The 14,742-nt window shown below is 39.2% G+C and overlaps 1 protein-coding gene across 17 annotated transcripts in view; it reads left to right on the forward strand.

Moving 5' to 3' along the window:
• Nucleotides 1-13,413, forward strand: part of TRDN (triadin) — a 373,079-nt gene extending 359,666 nt beyond the window's left edge. For 15 of the 17 annotated variants that reach the window (XM_067702211.1, XM_067702214.1, XM_067702210.1 and 12 more), the window contains 3 exons: nt 5,761-5,802; nt 7,623-7,661; nt 10,477-13,413. In XM_067702211.1, coding sequence (XP_067558312.1) covers nt 5,761-5,802; nt 7,623-7,661; nt 10,477-10,616 — 221 coding nt within the window. In that variant the 3' untranslated portion in view covers nt 10,617-13,413. The remainder of the gene's footprint in view (nt 1-5,760; nt 5,803-7,622; nt 7,662-10,476) is intronic. The other 2 variants (XM_067702203.1, XM_067702205.1) reach the window with 1 other exon arrangement.
• Nucleotides 13,414-14,742: the final 1,329 nt, after the last annotated feature.

The following is a 14,742-nucleotide window of genomic DNA, read 5'->3' on the forward strand; positions in this document are numbered from 1 at the left end:
TTTTTCTCTGTCTTCTCATTTTGCATAACTTACTGTGTTTGGGGTTTCCTTTTCACAGGCTGCAGGTTTATAGTTCCCATTGTTTTGGTGTCTGCCCCCAGTGGGTAAGGTTGGTTCCGTGGGTTGTGTAGGCTTCCTGGTGGAGGAGACTAGTGCCTGTGTTCTGGTGGATAAGGCTGGATCTTGTCTTTCTTGTGGGCAGCAGCACATCAGGTGGTGTGTTTTGGGGTGTTCGTGACCTTATTATGATTTTAGGCAGCCTCTCTGCTAATGGGTGGGGTTATGATCCTGTCTTGCTAGTTGTTTGGCATAGGGTGTCCAGCACTGTAGCTTGCTGGTCATTGAGTGGAGCTGGGTCTTAGCGTTGAGATGGAGATCTCTGGTAGAGCTTTCGCTGTTTGATATTACGTGGAGCTGGGAGGTGTCTGGTGGACCAATGTCGTGAACTAGGCTGTTCCACCTCAGAGGCACAGGCGTGACACCCGGCTGGAGCACCGAGACCCTGTCAGCCACACAGGTCAGAAAAAAGGGAGGAAATAAGAAAGAAAAGAAAGAAAGAAAGAAAGAAGGAAAGAGGGGGGGAGGGAGGGAGGAAGGAGGAAAGAAAGAAAGAAAAATAATAAAGTTATTAAAAAATTGTTAAAAGTTTAAATGTAACAAATAAAAAAGAAAGAAAGAAGAGAGCTACCAAATCAAAAAACAAATCCACCAATGATAACATGTGCTAAAAGCTATACTAAAAAAAAAGCAAAACCAGAAACAAACAGACAGACAGACAGAACCCTAGGACAAATGGTAAAAGAAAAGCTATACAGACAAACTCACACAAAGAAGCATGCACATACGTCTACAGTTGCTCCCAAATTCCACCGCCTCAATTTTGGGATGATTCATTGTCTATTCCGGTATTCCAGAGATGCAGGGTACAGCAAGTTGATTGTGGAGATTTAATCCTCTGCTTCTGAGACTGCTGGAGAGATTTCACTTTCTCTTCTTTGTTCGCACAGCTCCTGGGGTTCAGCTTTGGATTTGGCCCCGCCACTGTGTGTAGGTCGCCTGAGGGCGTCTGTTCCCGCTGAGACAGGAGGGGGTTAAAGGAGCAGCTGCTTCGGGGTCTCTGGCTCACTCAGGCTGGGCAGGGGGAGGGAGGAGTATGGATGCGGGGCGAGCCTGCGTTGGCAGAGGCCGGCGTGACGTTGCACCAGCCTGAGGCGCGCCGTGCGTTCTCCTGGGGAGGTTGTCCCTGGATCACGGGACCCTGGCAGTGGCGGGCTGCACAGGCTCCTGGGAGAGGAGGTGTGGATAGTGACCTGTGCTCGCACACAGGCTTCTTGGTGGCGGCAGCAGCGGCCTTAGCGTCTCATGCCCGTCTCTGGGGTCCGTGCTGATAGCCACGGCTCGCACCGTCCCTGGAGCTCGTTTAGGCGGCACTCTTAATCCCCTCTCCTCGAGCACCCCAAAGCAATGGTCTCTTGCCTCTTAGGCAGCTCCAGAGTTTTTCCCGGACTCCCTCCTGGCTAGCTGTGGTGCACTAGCCCCCTTTAGGCTGTGTTCATGCCGCCAGCCCCAGTCCTCTCCCTGCGATCCGACCTCCGAAGCCCGAGCCTCTCCCAGCCCCCGCACTCCCCGGCGGGTGAGCAGACAAGCCTCGGGCTGGTGAGTGCTGGTTGGCACCAATCCTCTGTGCAGGAATCTCTCTGCTTTGCCCTCCGCACCCCTGTTGCTGCGCTCTCCTCTGCGGCTCCGAACCTTCCCCCCTCCGCCACCCGCAGTCTCTGCCCGCGAAGGGGCTTCTAGTGTGTGGAAACCTTTCCTCCTTCACAGCTCCCTCCCACTGGTGCAGGTCCCGTCCCTATTCTTTTGTCTCTGTTTTTTCTTTTTTCTTTTGCCCTAGCCAGGTACGTGGGGAGTTTCTTGCATTTCAGGAAGTCTTCTGCCAGCATTCAATAGGTGTTCTGTAGGAGTTGTTCCACATGTAGATGTATTTCTGATGTATTTGTGGGGAGGAAGGCGATCTCCACGTCTTACTCCACCGCCATCTTGAAGGTCTCCCCAAACTAATAGCTCTTAAAAACTTGTGTCTATAGCTCCAATTCAGTGAGTATAAAGAGCTATACAAATGCCAGCCCGTAATACCAACATGTTCAAAAGATCAAAATCGTAGCCACACAGACAAGAACTCCCATTTGTTCAATGACTCTGCTACAGTGGACACATCTGCTTTAGATGGACGGTTGGATTTCCTGATATTTATGATTCCTTTGGAATCTAAGTTTCTATGTAAGTATAGGATGGAGTCTACAATTTGAAACTCAAGATAATACATTTTTATTCTTCATTATTTGGAATATGATTGCCTACATTACTTATAGTGGCTAGGCAAACAGAACAGATATTATACTTTCCTCTTCATCGTCATTACCATTTCCAAAGGCAACAGGGTAACTCGTGTATTCGTCCACACTTAAGGAAAACAGATTGTTGGAAGAGCAGAGGGCCACGCTTAGAGGAACACTGTTTTATCTCTGCTCTGTACAAGTGCATGGCTCACGTGTAACTTTGACTCTGTCTGAGCATGTTGGCAGATACTTGTTGAGCAATATAATGCATAGGTTCTGGAATCAGAGAGTACTGAGTTTAGAAGGCCATTCTCAAAAGGTAGAATGGCATAGTGGTTAACAACACAGTCTCTGGAACCCAAATGCTTGAGTATGAATCCTGATTTCCCCACTTACTAGCTCTGGGACCTTGACTTTCTATCCTTCAATTATCCCTTCTGTAAAATGGGAATAATAATAGTGCCCTCCTCACAGATTTGCTGAGGAGGTGAAATGTGTTACTATTTGTGCTTAGTACAACTGATGGGACATTATAGGTGCTCTCTTTGTGCCATAAATGTAAATCCTCATTCAAGTGGATCTGACTCAGGCAAGTTGGGATTCATGCTCTAGCCCTGCCACTCACTCATTTTATGACCTTGGGCAGCACTTAACCCCTCTCTGATCTATCTATACAGGAGATTTAAAATAAGAGCACCTACCTCAGAGAGGTGTTGTAGGGATTGAATGTGCTATACATGTGAAATTACTTAATAGGACCCAGCATGTGGTAAGTGTTAGGAAATACTATTATTGCTATCATTAAAAGTGATGTTGTCTCAGGACTTCCCTGTTGGCGCAGTGTTTAAGAATCCACCTGCCAATGCAGGGGACATGGGTTCAAGCCTGGGAAGATCCCACATGCCACAGAGCAACTAAGCCTGTGCGCCGCAACTACTGAGCCTGCGCTCTAGAGCCCGCGAGCCACAACTACTGAAGCCCGCACGCCTAGAGCCCATGCTCCGCAACAAGAGAAGCCACCACAATGAGAAGCCCGCGCACCGCAATGAAGACTAGCCCCTGCTCTCCACAACTAGAGAAAGCCCATGCACAGCCATGAAGACCCAACGCAGCCAAAAAAAAAAGAAAGTGATGCCTCAACTCTCCCAGTTTTGTCCATTAACTCAATACACATCAATTCTAAACTTTTCGAGACATCTTGCCTTCTCTGTCTTGCTTCTTTCTAGACACTTGCAATTTCATGACTGGCCAACACCACAACTGAACTCAAAGAAAACGAAACTTTTCATGATCCCCAGCTAATAAGCGCCTCTTAGGTTTCCCTCCTTGCTGGGACTGACACCACTACCTTCCTCCAAGCTCAAATAGTGGATGGTGCTATCCCTTATTGTATTCATCACTTTCACTCACACATGCCCAATTCTATTTAACTCTGCATAGAAAGCCTCATTTACTCTCAGCTCCTTCAGTGACTCCTAGTTGCAGAAATCATGGTTTCTAGGTTGACTATTAAAATGCATTCCCAATTTCTTTCTCTGAATCCATTCTCTTATGTTCTAGCCTTGTTTTTACTAAGTACATCTAAAATATTATTTCTCTCTTGAACAACCTTCATTTGCCATGACATTAAATAGAGACAACTCAGCCTGATCTGTAAACACCTTGCACATGACGATCCTATCCAACCTTTCCAGATGTGGTTCTCCTACCGTCCTCAGCATTTACCGTGCTCCTCAACTATCCTCTGTCCTTTGCTGGATCTAGTCTTTCTTCATAGTCTTTCTAACTACCCCTCCGCCAAAAGCAAGTCACTCAAAATTCCCCTGGCACATTTTCATACTTCTTTTATCATAATGACTGTATCCATTCAGAGTCAAGTATTTTGTCCAAACCACCACTTGCCCAATCAAGGCACAAGTTACAAGAGTAAACGTATTTAGTGCTTTTCTCCATTTTTTGTATTCTGAGTAGTGACAATCGCATGAAGTATTCCTAGATCAGTAAACTGTTACTGTTAAGTTGCTTACACAGAGATTGCATGTCTACGGCAATTGCCCTAGGCTTACAGTTTACCTTGTGCCTCTGTTCTCCTGGTTAGCCTGAGTGATTGACGTGTGACTCCGTTCTTGCCAGATTTTATCACCTGGAGCTAGTTTACTCTGGTTCAGAATACTGATTTTGCAAAAGAGAGGAAGCTTACGTTGTTATTCTATCCATATTTATTTCCCCATGAGTAACAAATAGATCCAGAGAATAGGTGCCTTAGTTTTAAGTGTGCTATTACCTACAAAAGTAAAATCTATATTTCTTGTACAAGTACCTTGTAACATTTTAATTTTGTAAACATCCTTCATAGAAATTAGCAGATTTTGACTGCACAATTAAATATAGTTATTACTTGATTCATCTAAGAACTGATATCTTTAAAAAATAAGTATTATTTTACTTAAAAATATCATTTAATCATTCCCTGATTTATAATTGTTGATAGGACAGTTTTAGGTCACTTAATTCAGTATTTAATTGAGTTAAGCCTGTATTTAAATATTTTAAAAACTAATTAGGTTGAAACTTTAATAATTCACCATAAAAAATGCTAGCAATTTTGTTTCTTTTTCCCATTTTGTTCTTTTACATAGTAACATCTCTTCCTGAAGGTCACATTTCTTCCCTATTAGAGAAAATTTGTATACTAACTTATTTTACCCCTTTTGTATTTGTGGACAGCTGGTATGCAAAATCTGAATAAACAATACAAAAATGACCCTCTTTCCAATCATGACAAGTGCTAAAAAATTGATATAAAAATTTAAAGATCATTTAATTATATTAGAATGATCTCCGACTTAAAGTTACTCCCGCATTATTCCACTATGTACCTTTTAAGTAGACTACACAAAAGACCAAGCGATATACCTAATGCACCTGAAGAGTCATCATTTATATATTTGAGTTTTGTTCAGCTTTTAATGCCTTTTCATTGCCTTTACGATTGTCAGAAGTCAGTCAGCTAATAAAATACATGGGCAGAGATTTTCCTCTTGATCTGCCATATGTGTATGAATTTATTTACCTCAAATTCCCGAAATTCCAAAAGTGATTGTGGTTTCGGGAAGCAGTTTTAGGAGTCAGAGGAGGACAAGCATGTTTGGGAGGGTCACTGCAAGCTCTCCTTGCCCTAGCCAGACTTCGCTGGCCTGCTGACCACAGTCCTGGCACAGCATCTATTTCCTCCCCACCCTCTGCCCAAGTCAGAGAAGTTACCTTATTTATCACAAAGTTCTTATTCATAGAGACACTTCATGCTGAGTTTATAGATTAAGAGACCCTCTAGCTCTTAAAAACCTTTAAATACAATATTTCCTCTTTGGGAAATCTGAGAAATAGATCATGAATTGATATGTCTTTCTTTACTCTCTAGGAGAAGATTCTGAAGATGTACCAGCTTCAACGAAAGCTAAAGGTAAAATTGTTATCTTCAGTTCACTATGAGTTTTCTCTTAAGTCTGCAATATTTTTTCTGTTTGTTTTATTTAACTATTCTTGATCTGGTTTTCAGCTTTACCTAAGCAATGTTTAGAGGTAGACTTACTTGTAAACAAACAGTTTTTATACGTTATTTGGAAAACATATATATGTATATCCATATATTGAAACCTAACTGGTCACTGATATATTTACAAGTAATTATTGAATAATTAGTTGGCCAATCTGCTTACAATAGCAATATTTCAAAATTATCATTTCACCAGGGATTGGGGAGATGTTATTTGACAGCAGGAGGTTCACATAAATGTTCAAATATGAGATTGATGTGTTTATTAAGAAAAATTAAGATAACTTGCCTATGCTGGCAACAATAGCATAGAGGAAAGATGGAAGGAAGGAAGGAAGGAAGGAAGGGAGGGAGGGAGGGAGGGAGGGAGGGAGGAAGGGAGGAAGGGAGGGAGGGAGGGAGGGAGGAAGACAGATCTCAAACCTCCGAAAAATTTGCTACAACCAGATACATGACCTTAGGCGAGTATTTCCAGGACTAAATTTCCTCATCTGTATTGTAAGGTTTTCAACTAATTTAATTTAATGCATTTTTTTCCTGAAGGGTTTCCTGGCTTCCTAGTTTGGCTTGTTATGTGATAGATATTTGCTATTCTACTTCGAGACTTGCCTGTGGACAATAAGAGTTTGCCTAAGAGGTGTTCTTGTCATCAAAATATAAGTGTTGTGGCAGTGTCTGGAATTAATTGACAGTGTGGAAAATAGCACTTTGAGAAAAGACACAAGAGAATAGTTTTCTGATTCTTATGAAATGATTTACACTCGTCTTAAGATATTTTTGAATACTAAAATTTTTAGATTTTTTAAAAATTGAATTATTAAGAACTATAACTTTTAATATATTTTTTAAATTTCTAGACCATAGCTTCTCAAACAATTTTATACACAAATCATTTGGAAATCTTGTTAAAATGAAATAAGTTGAGGTTGGGGACCAAGAACTGTGTTTATATCAGTTTCCCAAGTGATGCTGAAACTGCTGGCACATGGATCACACTTTGAGAAGGAAGTTTTTTGAACTCATTTAGAATTTGATGAAATCTAAAACCTGCTTTAGATGAAACACACACACACACTCATATCTTAACATTTCATAGTTTTACAGGAAACTCGCAAAAGTTCATCTGTGGACACCAGTTAAGAACTTCTAACCTGGGAAAGGGGGTTCAAATGGATAGTGTCAAATTATCCTTTGTGAGATATACACATGGTGCATGTCACTCAAGCAAAAGAGTCCTTGAATCACATGAGGGAAGGAAAGGATACAGAATACTAGCCTGCTGCTATTCTTTCAGGACAAGGATGATCATTAAAACTTATGTCTCTCACAAATTTAAAATTATTTTGACTAAAATGTTTGTTTCACAGCCAGATTCCATCCTTACCATATTATAACTCTGAGCATCAAAAACCTCTTCTGAGAAAGGAATGGGTGTCAGCTAGCCCTCCATTAACATCAGGACCAGTTTCTATCTGAACAATCGCCTGTAACATTTCCCATTCTTTTCTTTCATTGCCTCCTCTTCTACTCCTGGATCTTACCTACTAAATTTTGTAGTTAAAGGCTGAACAGAATCTGAATAAGAACCTAGAGTATGTTCTAAGGAGGGCAAGTAGCTCCTGTTTCTTTCATACTGTGCATTTTTTGGCATTTTTCAGTTCCCTACATATTTGTATAATAGCTGTGAATGTACAAGTTATTTACTTTCATATTTTTGTATCTACTAGAAGAAGCTGAAGATGTGTCTTCCACAAAGAAGCAAAAAAGTAAGTTTTTTTAAAAAGATTAAAACTACTGAGGCATTCTGTAGATGGTATATATAAATTGAAACTTTAGACTCCCTTAAGAAGAAAAAGAAGAAGATTTTTAGCACAGACATGAAGAATAACATTACAGTAGGTCTCTTACATTTCAAAGAGAAGTTCTGCATTTTTTGCGTCAGGCAAGTGGCACATATTTGGAGGAATTACAAAGCAATGATGGAAGTGGCACTTATTGCAAACCGTTCTACACGGCTCTGACCCTGAGCACTCCAACCGAATCTGTGCTTAAATGCGTGCTACTGTCTGCTTTGTAAAAAGACAGCTGAAGTGATATGCTGAAATTTTTTATATCAAAAAGAAGAAAATGTAGAAATAGGTCTCAGCAATTCAATTGCTTAGAGACTCATTCTAAGAATGAAAGTTCTTTTGGATTGTTCTCGATATATGGCAGGCTCTTAATGTTCAATCTTTGGGATCGTGGATTTTAGAATGCAATCAGTATTCATATGCAGTTACAAAATTCAATGTCCAAGATTCTCATTATTTCAGTACTTCTAAATTAGATATTTTTCTTCAGATGGTAAAGCAATACATCTTGAATTCACATATGCATAAGAGTGATTGCTGGACAGACTAAAGGAAGCAATTTTTAAAATAGGTGTAACCTAAGTTTGCTTCACATAATGCTTTTAAAGTAAAGAATAGACATTTATCTGAGGAAATGATGTCAATCATGTTCTCTGGGTTTTACAATGTTTCTTAGATGTATTTCTGAAGGAAATTAGAAAAATGTCCTCTATAATAGAAAATGCCTCCTGTTCTGTATTAATACTTGAATTATTGAACAAATATTAAGTGCCTACTATGTTCTAGGCACCATTTAGATGCTGGGGCTTCTGCAACAGATAAGAGGGATACTCATTATAACCCTTCATATAATCAGGTTATGTGGAATATAAAGAAATAAGCAGTTTTAATACTTTCAGATATGGTTGCAAAATCCATAAAGTCAATCTGGGCATGTTTCTGATTTATATAGCAATGCTTTCCCAATTGTTAACCTACTCATAACAAATTGTGGCTTTATCACATAACACTCAAAATCTCTTATTTCATAAATAAATATTAAAACATAATGAAATAGGTGGATTATATTAATGTCAGTTTCATGGTTGTGATATTATAGTATAATTTTGAAAAGATGTTAACCATTGGGGAAAACTAGGTGAAGGATACGTGGGCTCTCTCTGCATTATTTCTTACAACTGTATGCGACTCTACAATGATCTCAAAGTAAAAGGTTTAATTAAAAAGAAGTAAATAAATAAAATAATTCCATTATTTTAGTAAAAAAAGCACCAAGGTATCAAGTACTTTAAGTTCATTTTGGGATTTACTTGTAGCAAAACAATATTTTCTATTTTCATCTTACCATGAAGCAATTCTATAGTTTGATATTCATGAGCCTTTTATATAAGATCTAGAATAGGCAGCTATGATGGTATTTTCACTAATAACTATTTGACATCAATAAAATAAATGTCAGAATAGTGCCTACGGATCAGAAGGTTCAGCTGGAAAGTAGCCTGTTGTTGATGGACTCTTCGCCTTTCAGTACTGGTGCTGCCGTTTTCTGCCATCCTTCTGTGTAACCGTCCAACACCCAGGGGTGAGGGGGGTTGTGTTCCTGCCTCTGTCTGAGGCTAGAACAAAATAGAAAACAATTCTGGATGAGATAGAGTGGAAAGGAGAAGGACTAAACTCAAGATTTCTCCAAACTTTTCATCACTAAAAACCCAATGATTAAAGTCAGCTGACATCATGGATGATGAAATCAGAATAATCCCTTGTTGCTTTCCTTGGCTTCTTTCTACACACACTTTGCTTTATTCTACTTCGTAAACCCTTAGGCTCACATGGATTTGGCCAGCACGCCCCTCACCCCCATATCCCACATACCGCTAGCTGCAATTGTCATTCTCTTTCCTGGCCATGTGCAAGAAGTCTGTGGTTGGTTGACAGAATGCAAATGGATACGATGGACCACACTGAAGAGTCAGTAGGGGTCCATCATGGTGAGGAGGGGCTAAACTCACCATCTCTTAACAAAACTGCTACCTGGAAGCCTCGGCTCACTGGGCCCAGAGCTCATGCCGTATCCAATGCGCACACTGCCTCGCTGGGCTTTAAGTCCTTTCCTGTGTTGTTTTCTACTCTGACAACAGAGCTGCTATCTGGAGGCACTGCCCTAGAGAGTAACTGTGCCATCTCAGGAGAGTGCTTGCCTCCAGAGTAAGGGCAAGTGGAAAACCTCAAGACTTTACAAATCACAAGACTCTCTGTGGTGTTATTAACACACGCACGCGCACGCGCACACACACACGCACACACACACACACACACACACACACACACACACGAGTTGGTTACTTTGCATATTGATAAGCTCATGTTTTGAAACCTGTTACTACATACCAGTTTTTCCAAATACTGTGCACATCTAGATTCCTATAAACTAAACACTTTGACTTTCTATGCCAGACTTTTCTTATTATCATTTTAATAATGGCTTATTATGTGCCAGGAAGGATTTCAAGTGGTTCACATATATGAACTTATTTAATTTCCACAATATTTCTGTGAGGTTTTTTGTTGTTGTCTTGATTTTACATGTGAGGAACTTGCTGGTTGTTGCCAAGGCTATCTGGCTGGAGAACCCATGTCCATATGTATTGTATTAGACTGCCTCACAGTGTTTTACCTCTGTTCCTAATCACATTCTACTTGTTTTAATAAATCATCATCCTCTATTCTTTAGGCCCCATCAGCTTCTTCCAATGTGTCTACTTGGATGGATACAATGGCTATGGATTTCAGTTTCCTGTCACTCCTGCACACCACCCTGGAGAGAGCTCTGGCCAACCAAGTACTCCGGAACAGAAGCAACAAGGACGATAAGACACATATACACAGCCCTTACAAGTGCTTTAAGACTGAAAATAGGATCTTCTGTTTGTCCAGAGTGGCACGTGCAATTGAAATCATATAGTCCAGGGAATTTCTCTGAAAATATTTTACCCTCCTGCCTGGTGTAGAAAGAAAGAGTGAGCAAAGGGATCGAATGATAAGTAGACGAGTTGGACGGTCTGGCACTCAAGAATCTGTCATTTGTTTGTTGCTGGGTGTGGGTACTTATATTTTTCTATTTCCACTCGCTGTAGGGTTGTTCACAAATTAGGTTACATTTTACTTAATAATGGTCTTTTAAACATAATTGACACAATGACAAAATGAAATTTCTGGCTTCAGTTAGATATTTACTTTGAAGTGAAAACACGGACTATGCTTCAAGTTTAAAGGGTGTAGGAGCTCATACAAAGGCTGCTCTTTTGCATCATGTAGGTGTCTAAACTCAATTTACCCAGTAAGCTGATGTTTAATAGTTTGTTTTAACATCTTTATTGGATTACAATTGCTTTACAATGGTGTGTTAGTTTCTGCTGTATAACAAAATGAATCAGCTATACATATATCCCCATATCCCCTCCCTCTTGAGCCTCCCTCCCACCCTCCCTATCCCACCCCTCTAGGTGGACACAAAGCACTGAGCTGATCTACCTGTGCTATGCAACTGCTTCTCACTAGTTACCAGTTTTACTTTTGGTAGTGTATATATGTCCATGCCACTCTCTCACTTCATCCCAGCTTACCCTGCCCCCTCCCCGTATCCTCAAGTCCATTCTCTACGTCTGCGTCTTTATTACTGTCCTGCCCCTAGGTTCTTCAGAACCATTTTTTTTTTAGATGTTTAATAGTTTGATTTGATTTCTGTCTATCTCTATTTTAGTTGTGACTATGCTCTAAAAATGAGTAACAGTTGCACCAAAGAATGCTTTAAGTTCCTTATGATGCTCTTTTAGAGCTCAAAATATCTCTGACCTTTAGACATGATAAGATGGAGTAGAAATGTTTGATGAATCTTATCTCTAAGATTTGTCTTGAATTACTATTAGGACATTCACTCCAGTGGAAATACACCATCCAGTTAGGCAAGTCTGGTGAATCATTTGTTTAAGTATAAGCAAATGAGATGTAGAATTGTCAGATTTCTGCAGACTGTGCCCTAATGAAAATGTCACCTGGGTGAAATTTTAGATCAATCACTAAATTGGGGTGACAGATACAAGAGTATTTTCATTTCACTTTAATAGGATCATTCTATGGAGTTAAACAGGTTTTATTTCTCAAAAGAGAAAAATATGAATGTCATTAGAGGTGAAGGAATACGTTTTAACCATAAGTGCTTCACGAGATGTCTTACTTATTTTTTTAGGTAATTGGTTACCAGTGTCAGTGAAATGAATGACAATCTTTAACTTATTTTGATGATGCATCATTGGGAATAACTACTATAGTTTTGCCATCCTTTTGTCTCCCAGTGATATCAACACTTGTGTTTTTTACCACATTTTTCTATCAACTCTAAAAGTCATGCCAGGGAATTCCCTGGTGGTCCAGCAGTTACGACTCTGTACTTCCACTGCAGGGGGGAAGGGTTCCATGCCTGGTCGGGGAACTATGATCCCTCATGCTGTGTGGCGTGGCCAAAATAATTAAATAAATAAAAGTAGAAGTCATGCCACTGTGACCTTTATCATGTTTACAGTTGCAATTCAACTTATGACACATTAACTCAGGAAATAAATTGAGTTATTCTTTCTGGCTTTATAATTATCTTCAGCGAAGTCTGAAGTAGACAGAGCCGACACTAGCCAAGTCATTTATTTTCAAGGACTGCAACTAAGTTTTTTAGCTCCAAGATGTAGAACTCTGTTTTACTAGACTATCATTAGGGTAGGACATTAGTAACATGTTAATTATTAATAATGAATTTTCAGTGACTTTTGTGAAAAGTTGATCTTGGCCACAGGCTGGTGGACCTAACTTACACCACAAAAGCCAATGGTACAATGAACCAAGATTAATGACACTCCTTACGTGGGGTGCCTAGAAGTGTGTAACTTCAGTACTGACCAGATGGTACCATCTTGTAAAGCCTCTTCATGTAATAATGAAAACTTGTGGAAAGGACAGTGGATAAAGTTTATTGCTCAACTGCTGCCCTAGCTTGTCCAGTTTAATGACTAAAGGAATAGAGAGCAAATATGACAGTTTTCTCAATTTCATAGAGAAGAATGGTTTCATTCTTTTCCTTCAGTGACTATTGAGCATTTACTCTTTCTAGGGCACTGTGTTAGGCACTGGACTATATAAGAAAAATATCAGCGATAAATTCTTTTCCCAGCGCTATCCTGACACAATATGTGGCCTTGGAAAATTTGCTAAACATACTGCGCTTGTTTCCCTGTGTGTAAAATAGGGATTTCAGGACAAACAACCTTATACCTCACAGATGTACTGTGGAGACTGACAAAATATCTTAATACAGATATGACATAAAAAACATTTTCTGAAATAATACTTTTGGATGTGGCAGTACTTTTCCCTCTGAGTGCATTTCTATATTATTTTATTGTTTCTTTCACGCTCATTATGAAAACTATTTGATAAAAAAGTTAAATATGACAATTTCTTGTAATTAGAATTAGACAAATGAATTATGATGTTAACGATATTAATAATAATTGTTAAGGTTTATCTGCTTAAAGTTACAATGATAAGAGCACATGAAAAATATTAACTAAACTCATCTGTTCGTATGAGTCCATCAAATAAAGTATTTCTAGTCCTTTCATGTTTGTGCTTTACATTTTAAAAGGAAAAGATAAATGGTTGGTTAAAAGTCATTGTCTTTAGTAGTTCACCTATAATTCATGTCATATTGGTCATGAACATGTAAGTAGTTAATAACTGTTTCAGTTCTTCATTTTGTGTAATTGGTATGAGCTACCCATCCCAACTCTTTACTCTGCCCCACACTTTACCTCTTATTAATAGATGAAGGTCTATAGAAAATAACTACCTAAGGTTTTAAATTTACATTTAGTTTTCATAAAGCCTGATAATGGGGCAAAGCTTTTTCGAAATAATTCCCATGAAAAGTGCTGGTATATTGTTTCCTTCTGGTACATCCCTGTCAAAACTCCTCATGGAAATATTGTGGAAACTAAAACTGTATATTGAGGGACTCATATTATTTCTTTGAGTTATTTTACTGGAAAAATCAGAGAGAATAGCCAATATTATTGCTGATTGAAAACTCAGAGACCATCTAGCCCAACTGGCAGTACAGAAAACAAACCTAGTCCCTATAGAAATGCATAAATTTGCCCAGTCACCAACTGCGTCAAAGCCAGGCCTAGAATATTAGTCTGCTAGCTCCCAAATGCCTTTAACTTTGTACTCAGGGTGCTATTGCAAATCTTGGCTACTTTATCCAGCATCTCAAAATTTATTTTTAAATTATAATCGGTGTTAGAAATGTAATCCTGTGTGCAAAGACTTACTTTTTTCTACGTGAGAGCCTAAAAGGACCTTAAGTTGCATTCATTTGCTTTAGAGATAAACTGAATCTCAAAGATGTTAGGTGACGTGCCAAAGGGATTGCTAACTAGTAACAGAACTAGATTGAGAACCGGAATCTTCCATTTTCTAATCCGCTGCATATAACCCACCCGGTGTGACTCCATATAAGTCTCCACCATCATCAACTTCCTATGTAATTTACACACTCATTAAGATGTGGAAACAGCACAATTTTCCAGGAACAGGGTTTCAGACAGCACTCTTTGCCCTACTCCTTTCAGGCCAATACTGCTGCTACCCTGTACCTGTTCCCCTTCAATAATCATATATGACCATAAAACATTTAGAAATTCCTGTGGATGCTTCCCTGTGTGTATAAAAATAGTTTTATTTTTCCACACAGTTTAACTGTAAAAAAGTCAAAAGTCACTGAAAGACCCCAAATAAAAAGAAAACAACTCTCTTTAAATTAATCTCAATGCATCCAAAGATGCAGGTTAACAAAATAAGTAAGAAAAAACAGATGCTAACAAAAACACATTTAGACTCTAAAGGAAAGCTCCAAATAAATGATGAATTAGTTCATATTAATAATTAG

The sequence above is a fragment of the Pseudorca crassidens genome, chromosome 13, assembly GCF_039906515.1.
Source record: "Pseudorca crassidens isolate mPseCra1 chromosome 13, mPseCra1.hap1, whole genome shotgun sequence".
NCBI classification, from domain to species: Eukaryota; Metazoa; Chordata; class Mammalia; order Artiodactyla; family Delphinidae; genus Pseudorca; species Pseudorca crassidens.